Source organism: Propithecus coquereli, unplaced genomic scaffold, assembly GCF_000956105.1.
Source record: "Propithecus coquereli isolate 6110/MARCELLA unplaced genomic scaffold, Pcoq_1.0 Scaffold170, whole genome shotgun sequence".
Lineage (NCBI taxonomy): Eukaryota > Metazoa > Chordata > Mammalia > Primates > Indriidae > Propithecus > Propithecus coquereli.
The window spans coordinates 1,957,942-1,972,603 of NW_012141636.1; the positions used below are offsets into that span (position 1 = coordinate 1,957,942).

At 34.7% G+C, this 14,662-nt stretch overlaps 1 protein-coding gene across 5 annotated transcripts in view; it reads right to left on the bottom strand.

The window, feature by feature from the left end:
- The window catches only part of DLG2 (discs, large homolog 2 (Drosophila)), a 1,994,579-nt gene that overhangs the window by 785,422 nt on the left and 1,194,495 nt on the right, over positions 1-14,662 (bottom strand). The window contains exon 1 of one of the 5 annotated variants that reach the window (XM_012641829.1): positions 1,760-2,068. The exons of the other annotated variants lie outside the window; for them this stretch is intronic. Coding sequence (XP_012497283.1) covers positions 1,760-2,068 — 309 coding nt within the window. Of the gene's footprint in view, positions 1-1,759; positions 2,069-14,662 lie in introns of those variants that run through there. 5 annotated transcript variants of the gene reach the window in all.

Consider the following 14,662-nt stretch of genomic DNA (forward strand, 5'->3'; position numbering starts at 1 on the left):
TATGCAAAAGAGTAAGGAGAGATGGTGGCTGCCTTCACGTATTGCCTTTTCGTGTCATTGGATCTCTAATTATCAGTACATAGAGTCTATTTCAATCCTTTAAAGCATGAAACGGCTATAAATTTCAGGCAAGTAGGAAGTTGACTTTGTTAAAAACCAAAGAAGTGAAAAGTTTCCCTCAGTTGATGAGAAGTGTACAAAGATTTTTAGAGTGTAGTTATTATAATGTAGCATTAAAGATTTTAGTTTGAGAAATTATCATTTATGAAATGAAAAGTATATTATATACTGTAAAAATAAAGCAAGTTTGCTTTTTCTACTCTGGACAATAACTCATAAGCTACATGCTATTAAGTAAGTTTGTCTTTCTAGCCTATGAGATCCTTGAGAATTAAAGTAATAAATATATAGATATAGGTTAAAGATACTTTAAGCAAATTTATTTGTAAAAGAGTATATAGAGTTTTCACAATTGTCAAGACTGTTTATTCAGGTGATATGCATGTTAACTTTTTAAAACGCTGCATTTCTAAATGTTAGGCTCCATTTAAAGCTGAATCAGTTTAATACTAAAATGATAATATATTCCTTAATTAAATCAAGATGCTGAGATACTCTAAGCTAAGCTTGTAATTTCATGTCAATGCATTAAAAGCCATATATATGGTCACATATATGTAACTATATTATTAAGAGCTAGTGATAGATGACATTCTTGGAAGTATTTTTTAAAAACTATTATTAAAATTAAAATGTTCTGTACACCTCTCATCATAACATTTTATGATCAATAATTACTTTTCAAGTAAGCCAAAATCATACTAAAATTGAGAAAGAATTTTTTTGCAAACACAAGTTTTTTTTCTTTTCAATATATATTTAAGAATAGTCATTGTTCTATATTTATGACAATGATCACAGGTGCATTTTATTTATATTTTATAGCATTTGCAGGAAGTCATTTTCTCTCCTTTGGATGGAGACAGAAAAACTGAGTCAATTTCATCTCTGATAAAATGCTAGTAGTTTGGGGACTGTAATAAGTGAGGAATCAACTTAAAGAAATCTGCACATCTACTTTAGAAATGCATTATAGTAACAAGAGAGTTATAATTTTTAATATAAATAACCTTATTGCTTCTCTATGAATAAATAAAATGTTTCATTATGTTATTCTAAGTGTAATAACCCTCAGTCCTGCTCCCAATTATTCCTTTTGTTTGTCAAATTAATTATTTAATATAAACAAATTTTCCTCTCCATTCCTGAAAAAGTATACAGTAAGAGTAAAATTAGAATAGCATACTCCAAATCACTATTTTCTATAGATGAAGAAATAAATGTTCTTTTAACTTTAAAGAGATGGAAACATCAATTAAAATTCATTTTATCCCTATTCCTTAACATAATAATAATGAAAAATAGGCTAGACAGAATACAAAAGTTAAAATGATTTGAGGTAAAAGTGCTGCTAAAAGACTGTGACACAGAATAGTAAAATCTGAGGACTAGAGAAGTCAAACTTGGTGAAAAGTCACTGAAACAAACTGCGTGCAAGATCCCTAGACTTTCACAAGCCACCCAGAGGTGTGAGCCCACAAAGATGTGTGAAAATGACAGGTTTTCTTGGCCTAACATTTTCCAAACAGGGTACCCAGTCAGCAAGGACTCGGTAAAGTTTCCAGACCGTTCTAATCTTACACAACTTGCTGTCACTTTCTTCTGATATTCAAGGGAAAGTCATAAGGAAAACGCTCACCTGTGCTGGGCTGAACCAACCATGTGGGCAGGCACAGTGCTTCCCACAAGTCCCTTTGCCTTTGGTGCTCGTCTTGTGGGGGCTTTTCCGCACACTGTCCCATAAGGTGACCAGCTTGGTCCTGTTTGAAGCTGGGCCCCCAGGTCCTGAGGAGGGCATGGTCTGAGAACTGTACCCGAGCCCCTGAGAGTTCCTCTGCCAGCCACAAGCGCAGTGGGCATCCCTGATCAGTGTGGGCGCACTCCTGCCGGCATCCATCCCATCAGACCCCCGGCTGCAGCTGTGTTGCTTGGTGAGGTATGCATTCATACTGCACTGATGCCTACTCTTTCCTGTGGTCAGCTCTGCACAGAAATGTCTCCTCCCTCACACCCCTTTCTTCCAAGCAGTTGTAAAAGTCTTTTTTTCCCCGTGGATCCCTCAGTATCTTTGACAGCTGCTATAAGCAGTGCATCGTGGGAGCAGTGGGAGCAGCGAGAGCAGCTCCGCACAGCATTATCTGCGGGCTGGTAGCTCTTTGTCAATAGATGACTCAACTCACAGAGCAACTTGACAGTATCCCTGCTCTAGGCAGAAGCAATCAATGCTCCACACAGCTGGGCTACAAGACTGTACACTGCATTACAAACCCTTTTTGGATGGAGCCCCACAGTAAAGAATACTCTTTGCAATTTGGCATTCTCACTTTTCTCTTTCCTTGCTGATCCCCACACAAAATGCAAACCTCAGGAAAGAGAACTTCTTATCAGACAAGTAGGACACTTCTTTCCAGAAAGGATGCATGTAGGCTGAAACACTATAGCATAAGCAATTTAAAATGATGAGAAAGTTAACCTGTAAAGGAATTTTCAACATTTACAGGAATCACTTATTTAGAGAGATACTTGCCAAGGCACAGAGTAAATCATGAGGTAATTATATAAAAGCATCAATATTAACTAGAAAGAACATCAATTCGTTTTGAAAAATCATCAAGGTCACTGCATTATACTAGAATCCTTTAAAATTTGGAAGTTTATTTTAAATCATGATTATGTATTATGTTATAATCCCAACATATCCTTTATGCTATGAATAATTATTAATTCTTTCTCATTCAAAATAAGGCAATTTTCAACATCCAAAACTGGTGGGTTGGCTTATTTTTTAACAGAATTTTTCCATACCCCAAATTATTCTGAGGATTTCCTTTCAAATACTTTACCACAACAAATACATTCACCACAGAGAGAGTCTGTGTTTTAAAGTGAAAGATGCATCCAATTCTGCCATACAGTATTTTGATTTCCAAAAACAAAATTTACAAATGCTTTCACTGAAAAATGAACAAAATCTATCCAATTTAAAGCAATTGCCTTCCAAAGAGAAGATGATTGTTTTAAAATTTTAGCATGCACGCCGAATCCATACATAGTATTTTCAGTAAAGGGAAAGGCTAATTACCATAACACTTAGAATTTTTATTCTGAAAATTTTTATTCTGTTTGAAACTTTCCATATTCATTGCTAAAATGTCTATCCTTATCACAAATTCCTGAGGAAATAATTTTGGTTTGCATGTGAAACCAGTTGTCATCTATGCGGGACCAAATGAAAATGTTATAATCCCATGATATAATTATTTTATCTATAGACCATCAGACACCATCAGATCCACCTCCACAGGGGATTGACCAGGTACTGAGGCAGTACAGACCTCATTTTTGCCTGAGTGTCCAAGACGCTTATTGCAAGGGCCAAGGTTGTAACAAATAATAAATTTGAACATTAGGACTCCCTGAACAAATCATTATTAGATTTAAAAATCCTAAAAGGAAGGAGCAAGATCTTTTTTTTCCACTCTCCACAAAAGGGTCCTTTTCCACATTCCACACAAGAGGCTGATATAAGTGCTGTCCCTGGCATAAAGGCATTCAAACACCTTTGTTGAATAACAATGACCCACGTATATGAGTCTAAATGGTAGGCCCTGGTCTATGTTATTCACCATTTTCCCCCAAGTGTCCGGCATACTGCCCAGCACCTAGCAGGCAATAAATACATATATTTAGGGAGGGAGGATGGATGAATGGATTGTTGGGTACATGTATAAATGGAAGGAAAAGTAGAGAATGAATACACATTTATCCTCACACATGATTAATGTTTTTTGATAATAATATTTAATACAGAAATATTACAGAAACACAAACTATTCTTTTAAGGTGAATTTCAGTTCTGCTTTTGAATTGGTCTTGTTAAGGAAATTTGTCAAAAAATATTAAGATTTGAATTGTTGGGCAGAAATAATAGTAGAGTTAATGGTCTTTACTCCTGAAAGAGAATCAAGGAGTCAAGATCAATACCTAAAGAAAGTAATATTGAGACAAATAGATCACCATATTGTACTTTGTGGGAGAAAAGGCAGAAAATCCTTTCTTTCTTTCTTTCTTTCTTTCTTTCTTTCTTTCTTTCTTTCTTTCGTTCTTTCTCTCTCTCTCTCTCTCTCTCTCTCTCTCCGCCCTTCCCTCCCTCCCTCTCTTTTTATTCTAGAACAAGATATTATGCTTGACAGAACTTTTGGGTCAATAAAACCCTAGAGAACTTCAGACTTGTCTGGTGTCACCATGATGCATGGCTATATAGTAGGACTTGATGTGATATGGCAATGCCATCACTCCCAAATGAGAATGTCAGGAAGTGATAAGTTTGGCTCTCTCCAATTGTGTCTAACTATGGTGCTCCTCTAGTTTTTCAGGCATTATCATTGCTCAAAGGCCCACTGGCATCTTCAGGGAACACATGTCCTGTTCTCACCGATTTGCCTCTCAAGTATAAGAATCAATCTTCATAGACATAAGTCAGTGTGAATCCATCACAATTTTGTAATGGTGTGTTCAGTCTGCAGCAAGAGAGAGAAAATTTTCTAGCTGGGCACCACTCAAGATATTATAAATCTTCAGAGGGACCTAAATCTGTTATGAATGGGTTATTTGAAATGAGATATTTCTTCCCATCACAAAGGCCATGGGACTTCTGTTTTAATAACCTCGGCATCTCAATTCCTTGTAGATAAATAAGTATCATACGTTACATAACTAATGTTATTTTCCTCCAAAGATTTTTAAGACCATATAAAACTTTCATTAAACTTACTACAAAACTATGTTGAAATTAGTTTTTCACTTTAGTACATATAAAGTAATTCCAGACTCCTGTCTTCCCCTCTCTTGTAAAAAGATTTTTCTTCTCAAACATGACATTTGGCTTTTAAGTCTGAGGACAGACCAGTTAAACATATAAATATGTCAAACTTGCCCTCTGTACAATGAGACAGACTCACTAATTAATGATAATCCAATTTGATCAAATCTAATTGAACAATTGTAATGACCATGAGATGACATCAAATTCTGGCCAAACAAGAATTAGCAATGCACAAGTACACATCCTACTTATCATTGCGATTTAACATGGGCAGATGGTGCACAGGGCAATGCCTAGATGAGATCTATCTTATTGAACTCTCTTTGACCTGACGTTGACTCCATAGAACAACCACTATTTTTAAAGCCAGGGTTTAAAACTAATACCCTGGCTTGATATGTTTAATAAAAATTAAAAAGCAAAGATGAATAACTAAATATTTCCACTGCACTAAAACACAAATTCTTTTCCAGATAAAATGTTCTTCAGGCACTCTATGCATATGGGATATGAAAATATTAATTACAAAAGAAGAGCTAAGTGCTTGCTAAAGGATGACTGTATAGCAGAAGCCCTTTAGTACCCACAAGTAATAAGTCAAATAATTATAAAATGCTATGATGTATTGGATATAATTTCCCCTGATTTGAAAAGTATATACAGTCTATTCCTGTGACTGCAAAAGCTAGAGATTTTATAAATGAAAACAAATCAATATTATTCTACATCTAATAATCTTCAGCCTAGACAATCTCTAGCTCCAAGCACATTCATCTTTCAAAATGAGAGAATCAAGAATAAAGTTTTTTAGACTCTAAAATTACTTCCAAAATACTTAAACCAACTTAGTCATAAATCTTATGAGAAAAAAAGCAGGAATTTTGTGGAAAGATACGTGCTTAATTGATACAGAGATTTAACCTGAACTGACAATTTAATAGGAGACAGAAAAAAAGTTTCAAACTATCACCAAATTCTCACTAATATACTGGTATTTGGGTTGGTGTTGAGGAGAGAGTTGATCTGAATTAGCGATAAAGCTAAATTATACAATGGTTTTCAGGAAATGTAAATTTATTATATTCTGATACACTAAGTAACACTATTACAGAAATTAGAACTCTAATTATGTGACATTTCTTAGAGTTCTGAAAGGAACACTAGTAAAAAGGTAATAATCATTTATAATTTGCATTTATTTGCAAGTGAATCTAAGTGATGAACTACATTGCTACAAGAAATTTGTTTCATCCTTCAAGATTAAACTAATGTCACCTCTTCTGTAAGCTTTCCAGATCCCTTTGGCATATTAAGTCATGCTATACAATATTTGTATACTTGTCTATGTAAATATCTTTCACATTTGTCTATTTCTCTCAATCACCATGACAACCACACTAGTCTAAGCTATCATCATTTCTGTGGTAGACTAGAATACCTATATTGGTATGATCACTGAAAGATACTTTTGTCTTCTTTCTTTTTTATTTTAATAAATATTAAACACTTTATGCTGAGTTCAGAGGATGCAGTTGTAAAAACGAGAGCCTGTTTTTCTGTACAACTGGTGAAAAATCTTCCTAACTGGTTTCTGGCATCTTTTCACCCTTGTCAGAATTCATTCTCATACAGCAGCCAGAGTATATCCTTCTAAAATGCAATTGTGATCAGATCCTATTCTGCTTGATACCAGTCAATAAAGTATCATTTTATAGGGATTTTTATGCTCAGGGATAGCACAATTGTTAAAGTGGCTTGCATGGTCCTTAATCATGCCCTTGTGATCTGGCCTCTGCTGCTTTTACCAGTCTTGTCTGTGCCTCCTCCCTTCCTTTTTCCCCCAACCACACAGGCCTTGAGTACTTGAACTCAGTCCTCCCTTGTGGCCATTGAGCATGCTCTTTTCCCACTCCATACTTTCACATAATTTACTCCTACTCACCTTTCTGTAAGGTGCATCAAGAGGCAATCTCCCAAAAGCCACCCTAAATAAACACAGCATAATCCAAAGACAAAAGTGGGCTTACTATGCAACGCAGCTCCAGAAACAGGTCTTTCAGACTTCACTTCCAACCTGATTGCCATCCCTAAGGCTCTTCTATTTAGAAATTCTGAAGTCTTCCCTGCCCTCCAGAGTTCAACTCGAATGTCACTTCCCAGATAAAGCATTCTGTGAACACTGGCCCCCATTCCAGAATAGATCATACCATTCTCCCATCAAGCACTCATTTAGCACCTGTGCTTCTCTATTACAACACTTACCGTAATTATGTATACAACAAAAATTACGCTATTACTCATTTTGTGTCCTTCTCCCTTAACAGAATGTAAGTAATCTCCAGTAGGGCAAAAACGGGACTCTCGTTTTTATAACTGCATCCTCTGAATTCAGCATAAAGTGTTTAATATTTGTTAAAATAAGTCAAACAAGAAAGAAGGTATAGGTATTTTGGTCTGTGTTCTACCACTCAGTGTAAAATGAATAAATAAGCACTTTGATTTAAAAAACAAAATAGCCATGTGCTCTTTAGGTCGCCACATTAGTGGAACATTTAGTGTGGCTCAGTGACATAAGTATATTAACTCATTTTTTTGAAGAAATTTGCTAGTGGTCTTAGCACTGAAACTGAAACAGCTTCTGTTTATTTTAGCAAGATATTAATTCATAAAAACTGCACTTCCTCACAGCTGTGCTTTTCTCTCAATATTTTTCAAGTGTTCTCCCTTTATAGCTGAATAATGCAAAATGGGGCCTGGTTCCCTAAGCCAAAAGCCAGTTAATGGTGAAACATGGAGAGAATCCCAAACTCCAACCACTGAAGCCATATTCTTATTAAAATGATATAAGCCTATACAAATCTGAGGCATTCATATATGCCAACAACAGTCAAGCAGAAGATCAAATCAAAAAGGCAATTCCTTTTACAATAACCTCAAAGAAAATTAAATATCTAGGAATATATTTAACGAAAGATGTAAGAGACTTATACAGGGAGAACTACGAAACCCTGAAAAAAGAAATTGTAGAAGATGTAAACAGATGGAAAAACCTACCTTGCTCACGGATTGGTAGAATCAATATCGTTAAAATGTCCATACTACCTAAAGTGATCTACAGAATTAATGCAATCCCTATCAAAATCCCATTATCATTCTTCACAGATCTGGAAAAAATAATTCTACGCTTTGTATGGAACCAGAAAAGACCTCGTATAGCCAAAGCAATCCTAAGTAAAAAGAACAAACTGGGAGGTATCAGTTTACCTGACTTTAAGCTGTACTACCAGGCTGTAGTGATTAAAACAGCTTGGTACTGACACAAAAATAGAGACATTGACCTCTGGAACAGGACTGAGAATCCAGAGATGAAACCATCTGCATATGGTAATCTAATCTTTGACAAAGCTGACAAAAACATACACTGGGGAAAAGAATCTCTTTTCAATAAATGGTGCTGGGAAAACTGGATAGCTACATGCAGAAGATTGAAACTAGACCCCTACCTCTCACCTCTCACAAAAATCAATTCAAAGTGGATAACAGACTTAAACCTAAGGCACGAAACCTTAAGAATTCTAAATGAAGATGTTGGGAAGACCCTTTCAGACATCGGCCTAGGTAAGGAATTCTTGAAGAAGACCCCCAAAGCAATCGCCGCAGCAACAAAAATAAATAAGTGGGATCTAATCAAATTAAAAAGCTTCTGCACTGCCAAGGAAACTATCATTAGAGTGAATAGACAGCCCACAGAATGGGAAAAAATATTTGCTCTCTACACATCTGATAAAGGGCTGATAACCAGAATCTATCTAGAACTCAAAAAAATCAACAAGAAAAAATCAAACAACCCATCAACAAATGGGCAAGCGAAATGAACAGAAACTTTTCAAAAGAAGACAGAATAATGGCCAGCAAACATATAAAAAAATGCTCAACATCTCTAATCATTAGAGAAATGCAAATCAAAACCACAATGAGGTATCACCTAACCCCGGTGAGATTGGCCTCTATCAAAAAAACACAAAACAACAAATGTTGGCGAGGATGTGGAGAGACAGGAACACTTCTACACTGCTGGTGGGACTGCAAATTAGTGCAACCTCTGTGGAAAAGAATTTGGAGATACCTCAGAGAGCTAAAAATAGAAATACCATTCGATCCAGCAATAGCACTATTAGGCATCTACCCAAAAGAGCACAAAACATTCTACGATAAGGACATCTGCACCCGAATGTTTATGGCAGCACAATTCACTATTGCAAGAATGTGGAAACAACCCAAGTGCCCGTCAATCCATGAGTGGATTATCAAAATTTGGTATATGTTCACAATGGAATATTACTCAATCATAAGAAATGACAGTAATCTAGCACCACTTACACTTTCCTGGATTAAACTTGAGCCCATTATCCAAAGTGGGGCACCACAAGAGCAGAAGAACGGGATCCATTTGTACTCACCATCAAATTGGTGTTAATTAATCAACACATAAATTCACATATCAGAACAACATCTATTGGATGTTAGGGAAGGGGGAGGGCGGCGGGAGGAGGGGAGAGGAGGGAAGAGGGGAGGGGTATTTGTATACACAAGGAGTGCAATGTGCACTACCCGAAGGATGGACATATTTGAAACACGGACTTAGGGGGGGGAACCAAGGGCAACACACGTAACCTAAACATCTGTACCCCCATAATATGCTGAAATAAATAAAATAAAATAAAATAAAATGATATAATCCAAAAGGCATAATAACATAACAGAATATAAAAGGAGTGTATCACAGAATACTAAGTGTGCAGTACAATACTGTTAACTACATGCCCAAGGTTGTATAGCAAGGCACCTTGCATGATTAAAACTCTAACCCTTTGAACAACACCACCATTCTCTCCTCCCCTTGCCTCTGGCAACCACCATTCTTCTTTCTATTTCTATGAGTTTGACTACTTTAGATACTTCTTAGAAGCAGAATCATGCAGTATTTGTCCTCTGTAACTAGTTTATTCCACTTAGCATAAAGTCCTCAGGATTCACCCATATTGTAGCATATGATAGGATTTCTGTATTTTCTATGGTTGAATAATATTCCACTGTATGTGTACACCATATTTCGTTTACCCATTCATTCACTGATGCACATTTAGGTTGTTTCTACCTCTTGGCTATTGTGAATAATGCTCAATATACCTGGAAATACAAATATATCTTCCAGATCCTGATTTCAATTCTTTTGAACAAATACTCAGAAGTAGGATAGTTGAATCACATGAAAGCTCTATTTTTAATTTTTTGAGGACCCTCCATACTATTTTCCATTGTGACTACACCATTTTACACCAACAGTGCACAAGGGTTCCAATTTCTCCACGTCCTCAACAACACTTGCTATTTTCCATTTTTTTGATAATGGTCATTCTAATTGGTGCAAGGTGATACCTCATGTGATGTTTATTTGCATTTCCCAGATGATTAGTGATGTTGAACATATTTTCGTATACCTGTTGGCCATCTGTATGTCTTTGGAAAAATGTCTATTCCGGTCCTTTGTCCCTTTTTTAATCAGGTTGTTTATTTTTTGGTTATTGAATTGTAGGAATACCTTATATATTTTGGCTATTAAGCCCTTACCAGATATATGGTTTGCAAATATTTTTCTCCCATTCTGTAGGCTGCCTTTTTACTCAGCTTACTGTTTCTTTTGCTGCACAGAAGTATTTTAGTTTGATGTAGTCTTACTTATCTATTTTTGCTTTTGTTGCCTGTGCTTTGATGTTTTAACCAGGAATTCATTGCCAAGACCAGTGTTACGAAACTTTTCCCCTGTAGTTTCATCTAATGATTTTATAGTTTTAGGTTTTACCTTTAAGTCTTTTATTAATTTTGAGTTGATTTTTGTGTATAGTGTAAGATAAGGGTCCAATTTTATTCTTTTGTATGGATGCCCTGTTTCCCCAATATTATTTGTTAAAGAGATTATTCTTTCCTCACATATAGTCTTGACATCCTTGTTAAAAATCATGTGATTGTATGTGTGTGTTTATTTCTGGACTCTCTATTCTGTTTCATTAGTTCATATGTCTATCTTAACACCAGTGCATTACTGTTTTGATTACTGTACTTTTGTAATATGTTTTAAGCTGAGGAGGTATAAGACTTCCAAGTTTGATCTTCTTTCTCAAGATATTTTTTTATTTTTTATTTTTTTTTACTATTTGGGTCCTTTGTGGTTCCATATGAATTTAGGATCGCTTTTTCTATTTCTATAAAAAATGCTATTGAGATTTTGATAGGAAATGCATTGAATTGTGTAGATTAAGTAGTATCAACATTTCAACAATACTGAATTGTCCATCCCATGAACATGGGATATCTTTACATTTGTTGTGTCTTTAATTTCTTTCAGCAGTGTTTTGTAGTTTTCAGTGTACAAATCTTGTGCCTCCTTGGTTAAGTTTATTCCGCAATATTTAATTATTTTGGATATTATTTTAAATGGGGTTGTTTTCTTAATTCCCTTTCAGATTGTTCACTGTTGGGGTATAGGAGATGATTGAGCTTTGTATGTTGATTTTGTCTCTTGTAAACTTTGAATTTTTAAATGTTCTAACAGGTTTTTTGTGGAATCTTTAGGATTTTCTACATATAAGATCATGATATCTGTGAATAGAAATAATTATACTTCTCCCTACCCAATTTGGGTGCCTTTTATAATTGTTCTGGCTAGTACTTCCAATACTATGTTGAATAGAAGTCGTAAGAGTAGGAATTCTTGTCTTGTTCCTAATCTTAGAGGAAAAGCTTTCAGTTTTTCACCATTGAATATGATGTTAGCTTTGGGCTTTTCAGATGTGGTCTTTATAATGTAAGATAACTTTCTTCTATTGCTAGTTTGTTGAATGTTTTCATCATGAAAATGTGTCTGTTTTGTCAAGTGCTTTTTGTGCATCTATTGAGATGATCATGTAATGTTTATACTTCATTCCCTTACTATGATTGAACTTTACATCATGAACCATCCTTGTATCCCAGGAATAAATCACACTTGGTTATGGTGTGTGATCTTTTCATTATACTGTTGAATTTGGTTTGCTAGTATTTTGTTGAGGAATTTTGCATTTATATTCATCAGGAATATTGGCATGCCATTTTCTTTTCTTGTGGTGTCCTTTTCTAGCTTTGGTATCAGGATAATACTGGCCTTATAAAATGAGTTTGGGATTGTTCCCTCCTGTTCAATTTTTTGGAAGAGTTTGAGAATGATTGGCATTAATTCTTCTTAAAATGTTTGGTAGAATTCACCAGTAAAGCCATCTTGTCCTAGGCTTTTCTTTGTGGGAAGGAATTTGATTACGGATTTAATGTCCTTACTATTCATAGGCTTGTTTAAAATTTTTATTTCTTCATGATTCAATCTTGGTAGATTGTATGTTTCTAGGAATTTGTGCATTTCATTTAGGTTATCTAACTTGTACAAATGTTCCTGGTACTCTCTTACAGTCCTTTTTTATTTTCAGATACTCACTAGTAATGTAACCTCTTTCATTTTTTTAATTTTAGTTATTTGAGTCATTTCTCTTTTTTTCTTGGTTAATCTAGCTAAAGGTTTGCCAATTTTGTTGATGCTTTCAAAAAACCAATTCTTAGTTTCATTGATTTTTCTATTATTTTTCTATTTTTTATTTCTTCTCTAATCTTAATTATTTCCTCCTACTAACTTTATGCTTAGTTTGTTCTCCTTTTTTCAGTTCCTTGAAATATAAAGTTAGGTTGTTCATTTTAGATCTTTCTTCTTTTTAAATGTAAATGTTTATCACTATAAACCTTCCTCTTAGTACTGTTTTTTTGCTGCATCCTATAAGCTTTGGTGTGTTGTGTTTTATTTTCATTTGTTTCAAAATATTCCCTTTTGTCTCTTCTTTAGCCTATTGGTTGTTAAGAGTGAGTTGTTTAATTGCCACATTTGTGAATTTTCCAGTTTTCCTTCTGACATTAATTTCTAGTTCCATTCCATTGTGGTTGAAAATATATTTGATGTGATTTCAATCTTAAATTTTTTAGGACTTATTTTGAGACTTAACATGTGATCTATCTTGGAAAATGTTCTATGTATGCTTGAGAATAATATGTAATCTGCTGTTGTTGGGTGGAATGTTTTGTATACATCAGGTCCATTTGGTCAATAGTGTTGTTCAAGTCCTCTGTTTCTGCATTTATCTTCTGTGTGAATGTTCTATCGATTATTGAAAGTGGGGTATTAAAATCCCCAACTATTTTTGTTTTGCTCTTTATTCCTCCTTTTAGTTCCATTAATGGTTGTTTTATATATTTGGGTACACTAATGTTAGTTGCACATATATTTAAAATTGTTAAATTTTCTTGGTTAATTGACTGGTTTATTATTATATAATGTACTCTTTGTCTCTTTCAAAAGTTTTTAAAGTCAATTTTGCCTGATATATTAATAGTATAACCATCACTAATTTATTTTATTTACCATTTGCATGGAATACCTTTTTCCATCCTTTCACTTTCAGCCTATGTGTGTCATTAAATCTAAAGTGAATCTTATAGACAATATACAGTTGAATCTTGTTTTTAAATCCATTCAACTTCTCCATATTTTCTGGGGAGTTTAATCCATTTACATTTAAAGTAATTATTGATAGGGAAGGACTTATACTATTGCCATTTTGTTAATGGTTTTCCGTCTTGTAGCTATTTTCGTCTCTCTTTTCCTCTCATGTTCTTCCTTTGTGTTTTATTGATTCTTTTTGTAGTGATTTTTTTATTCCTTCATCGTTTTCTTTTGTCTATCTTCTATAGCTATTTTTTGTGGTTACCATGGGACTTACATAAAATATTTTATAGTTATAATAATATATTTTAAGCTGATAACAACTTAACTTCAATTGCATGCAAGTACTCTACTCTTTTATTCTCCCTGACCTACATATTATGTTTTTGATTTCACAAATTACATCTTTTTATATTGTGTATACATTAGCATGTTTTGTTATATTACTTTTATATTTTTATCTTTTAGCTTCTTCTTTAGTTCTTAACACAGGAACTGTAGTACTAAACACTGAGTTTTGTGGATGAGGAATCAATATGGTTTTGTCCAAGTCTTCATAAACTTGAAAGTTAATTGAATTATTCAAATTGTATTGACTTAAATCTTGGGAACTTAATATATGTAACATGTGTGCTATTTCCATGTTCTTGTTTCCCTGAATCTTCCCATGCTAGATGCCCTACTGAATCTTTCCTGGTTGCCAGAAGCAGATATGTTAGTGTGGGAGAGTGTGGGGGCCTTAGGAAGGGCACAGGCATGTGCTATCTCCTGTGCTAAGTTTTATGAGGGAGGAAATGCATGAATAATAAAATGTGCAAAAATAACATTATGGTAGTGAGTCATAACTGAAAAAAAGAAAGAGGGAAGAAGTGGGGAGAAAGGAAGGAGGGAAAGAGGGAAGAAAAGAAAAGAAGGAGGGTGGGAGGGAGGAAGGAAGGGAGGGAGGCAGAGGGAGGAAGGCAACAGTCACAAACTAAGGCAAGAGATCTCTTTAAAAACATGATTAAAACACATAATCAGGTGGAATGCACAGAGTCAAAATGAAGCAAACATAAACGGAAATTCCTCTGACTGTGGGATAGTCTTGCACACACCACCAAGGCCATCTTGAAGCACAGTACCAGGCTTTTTGGAGCTGT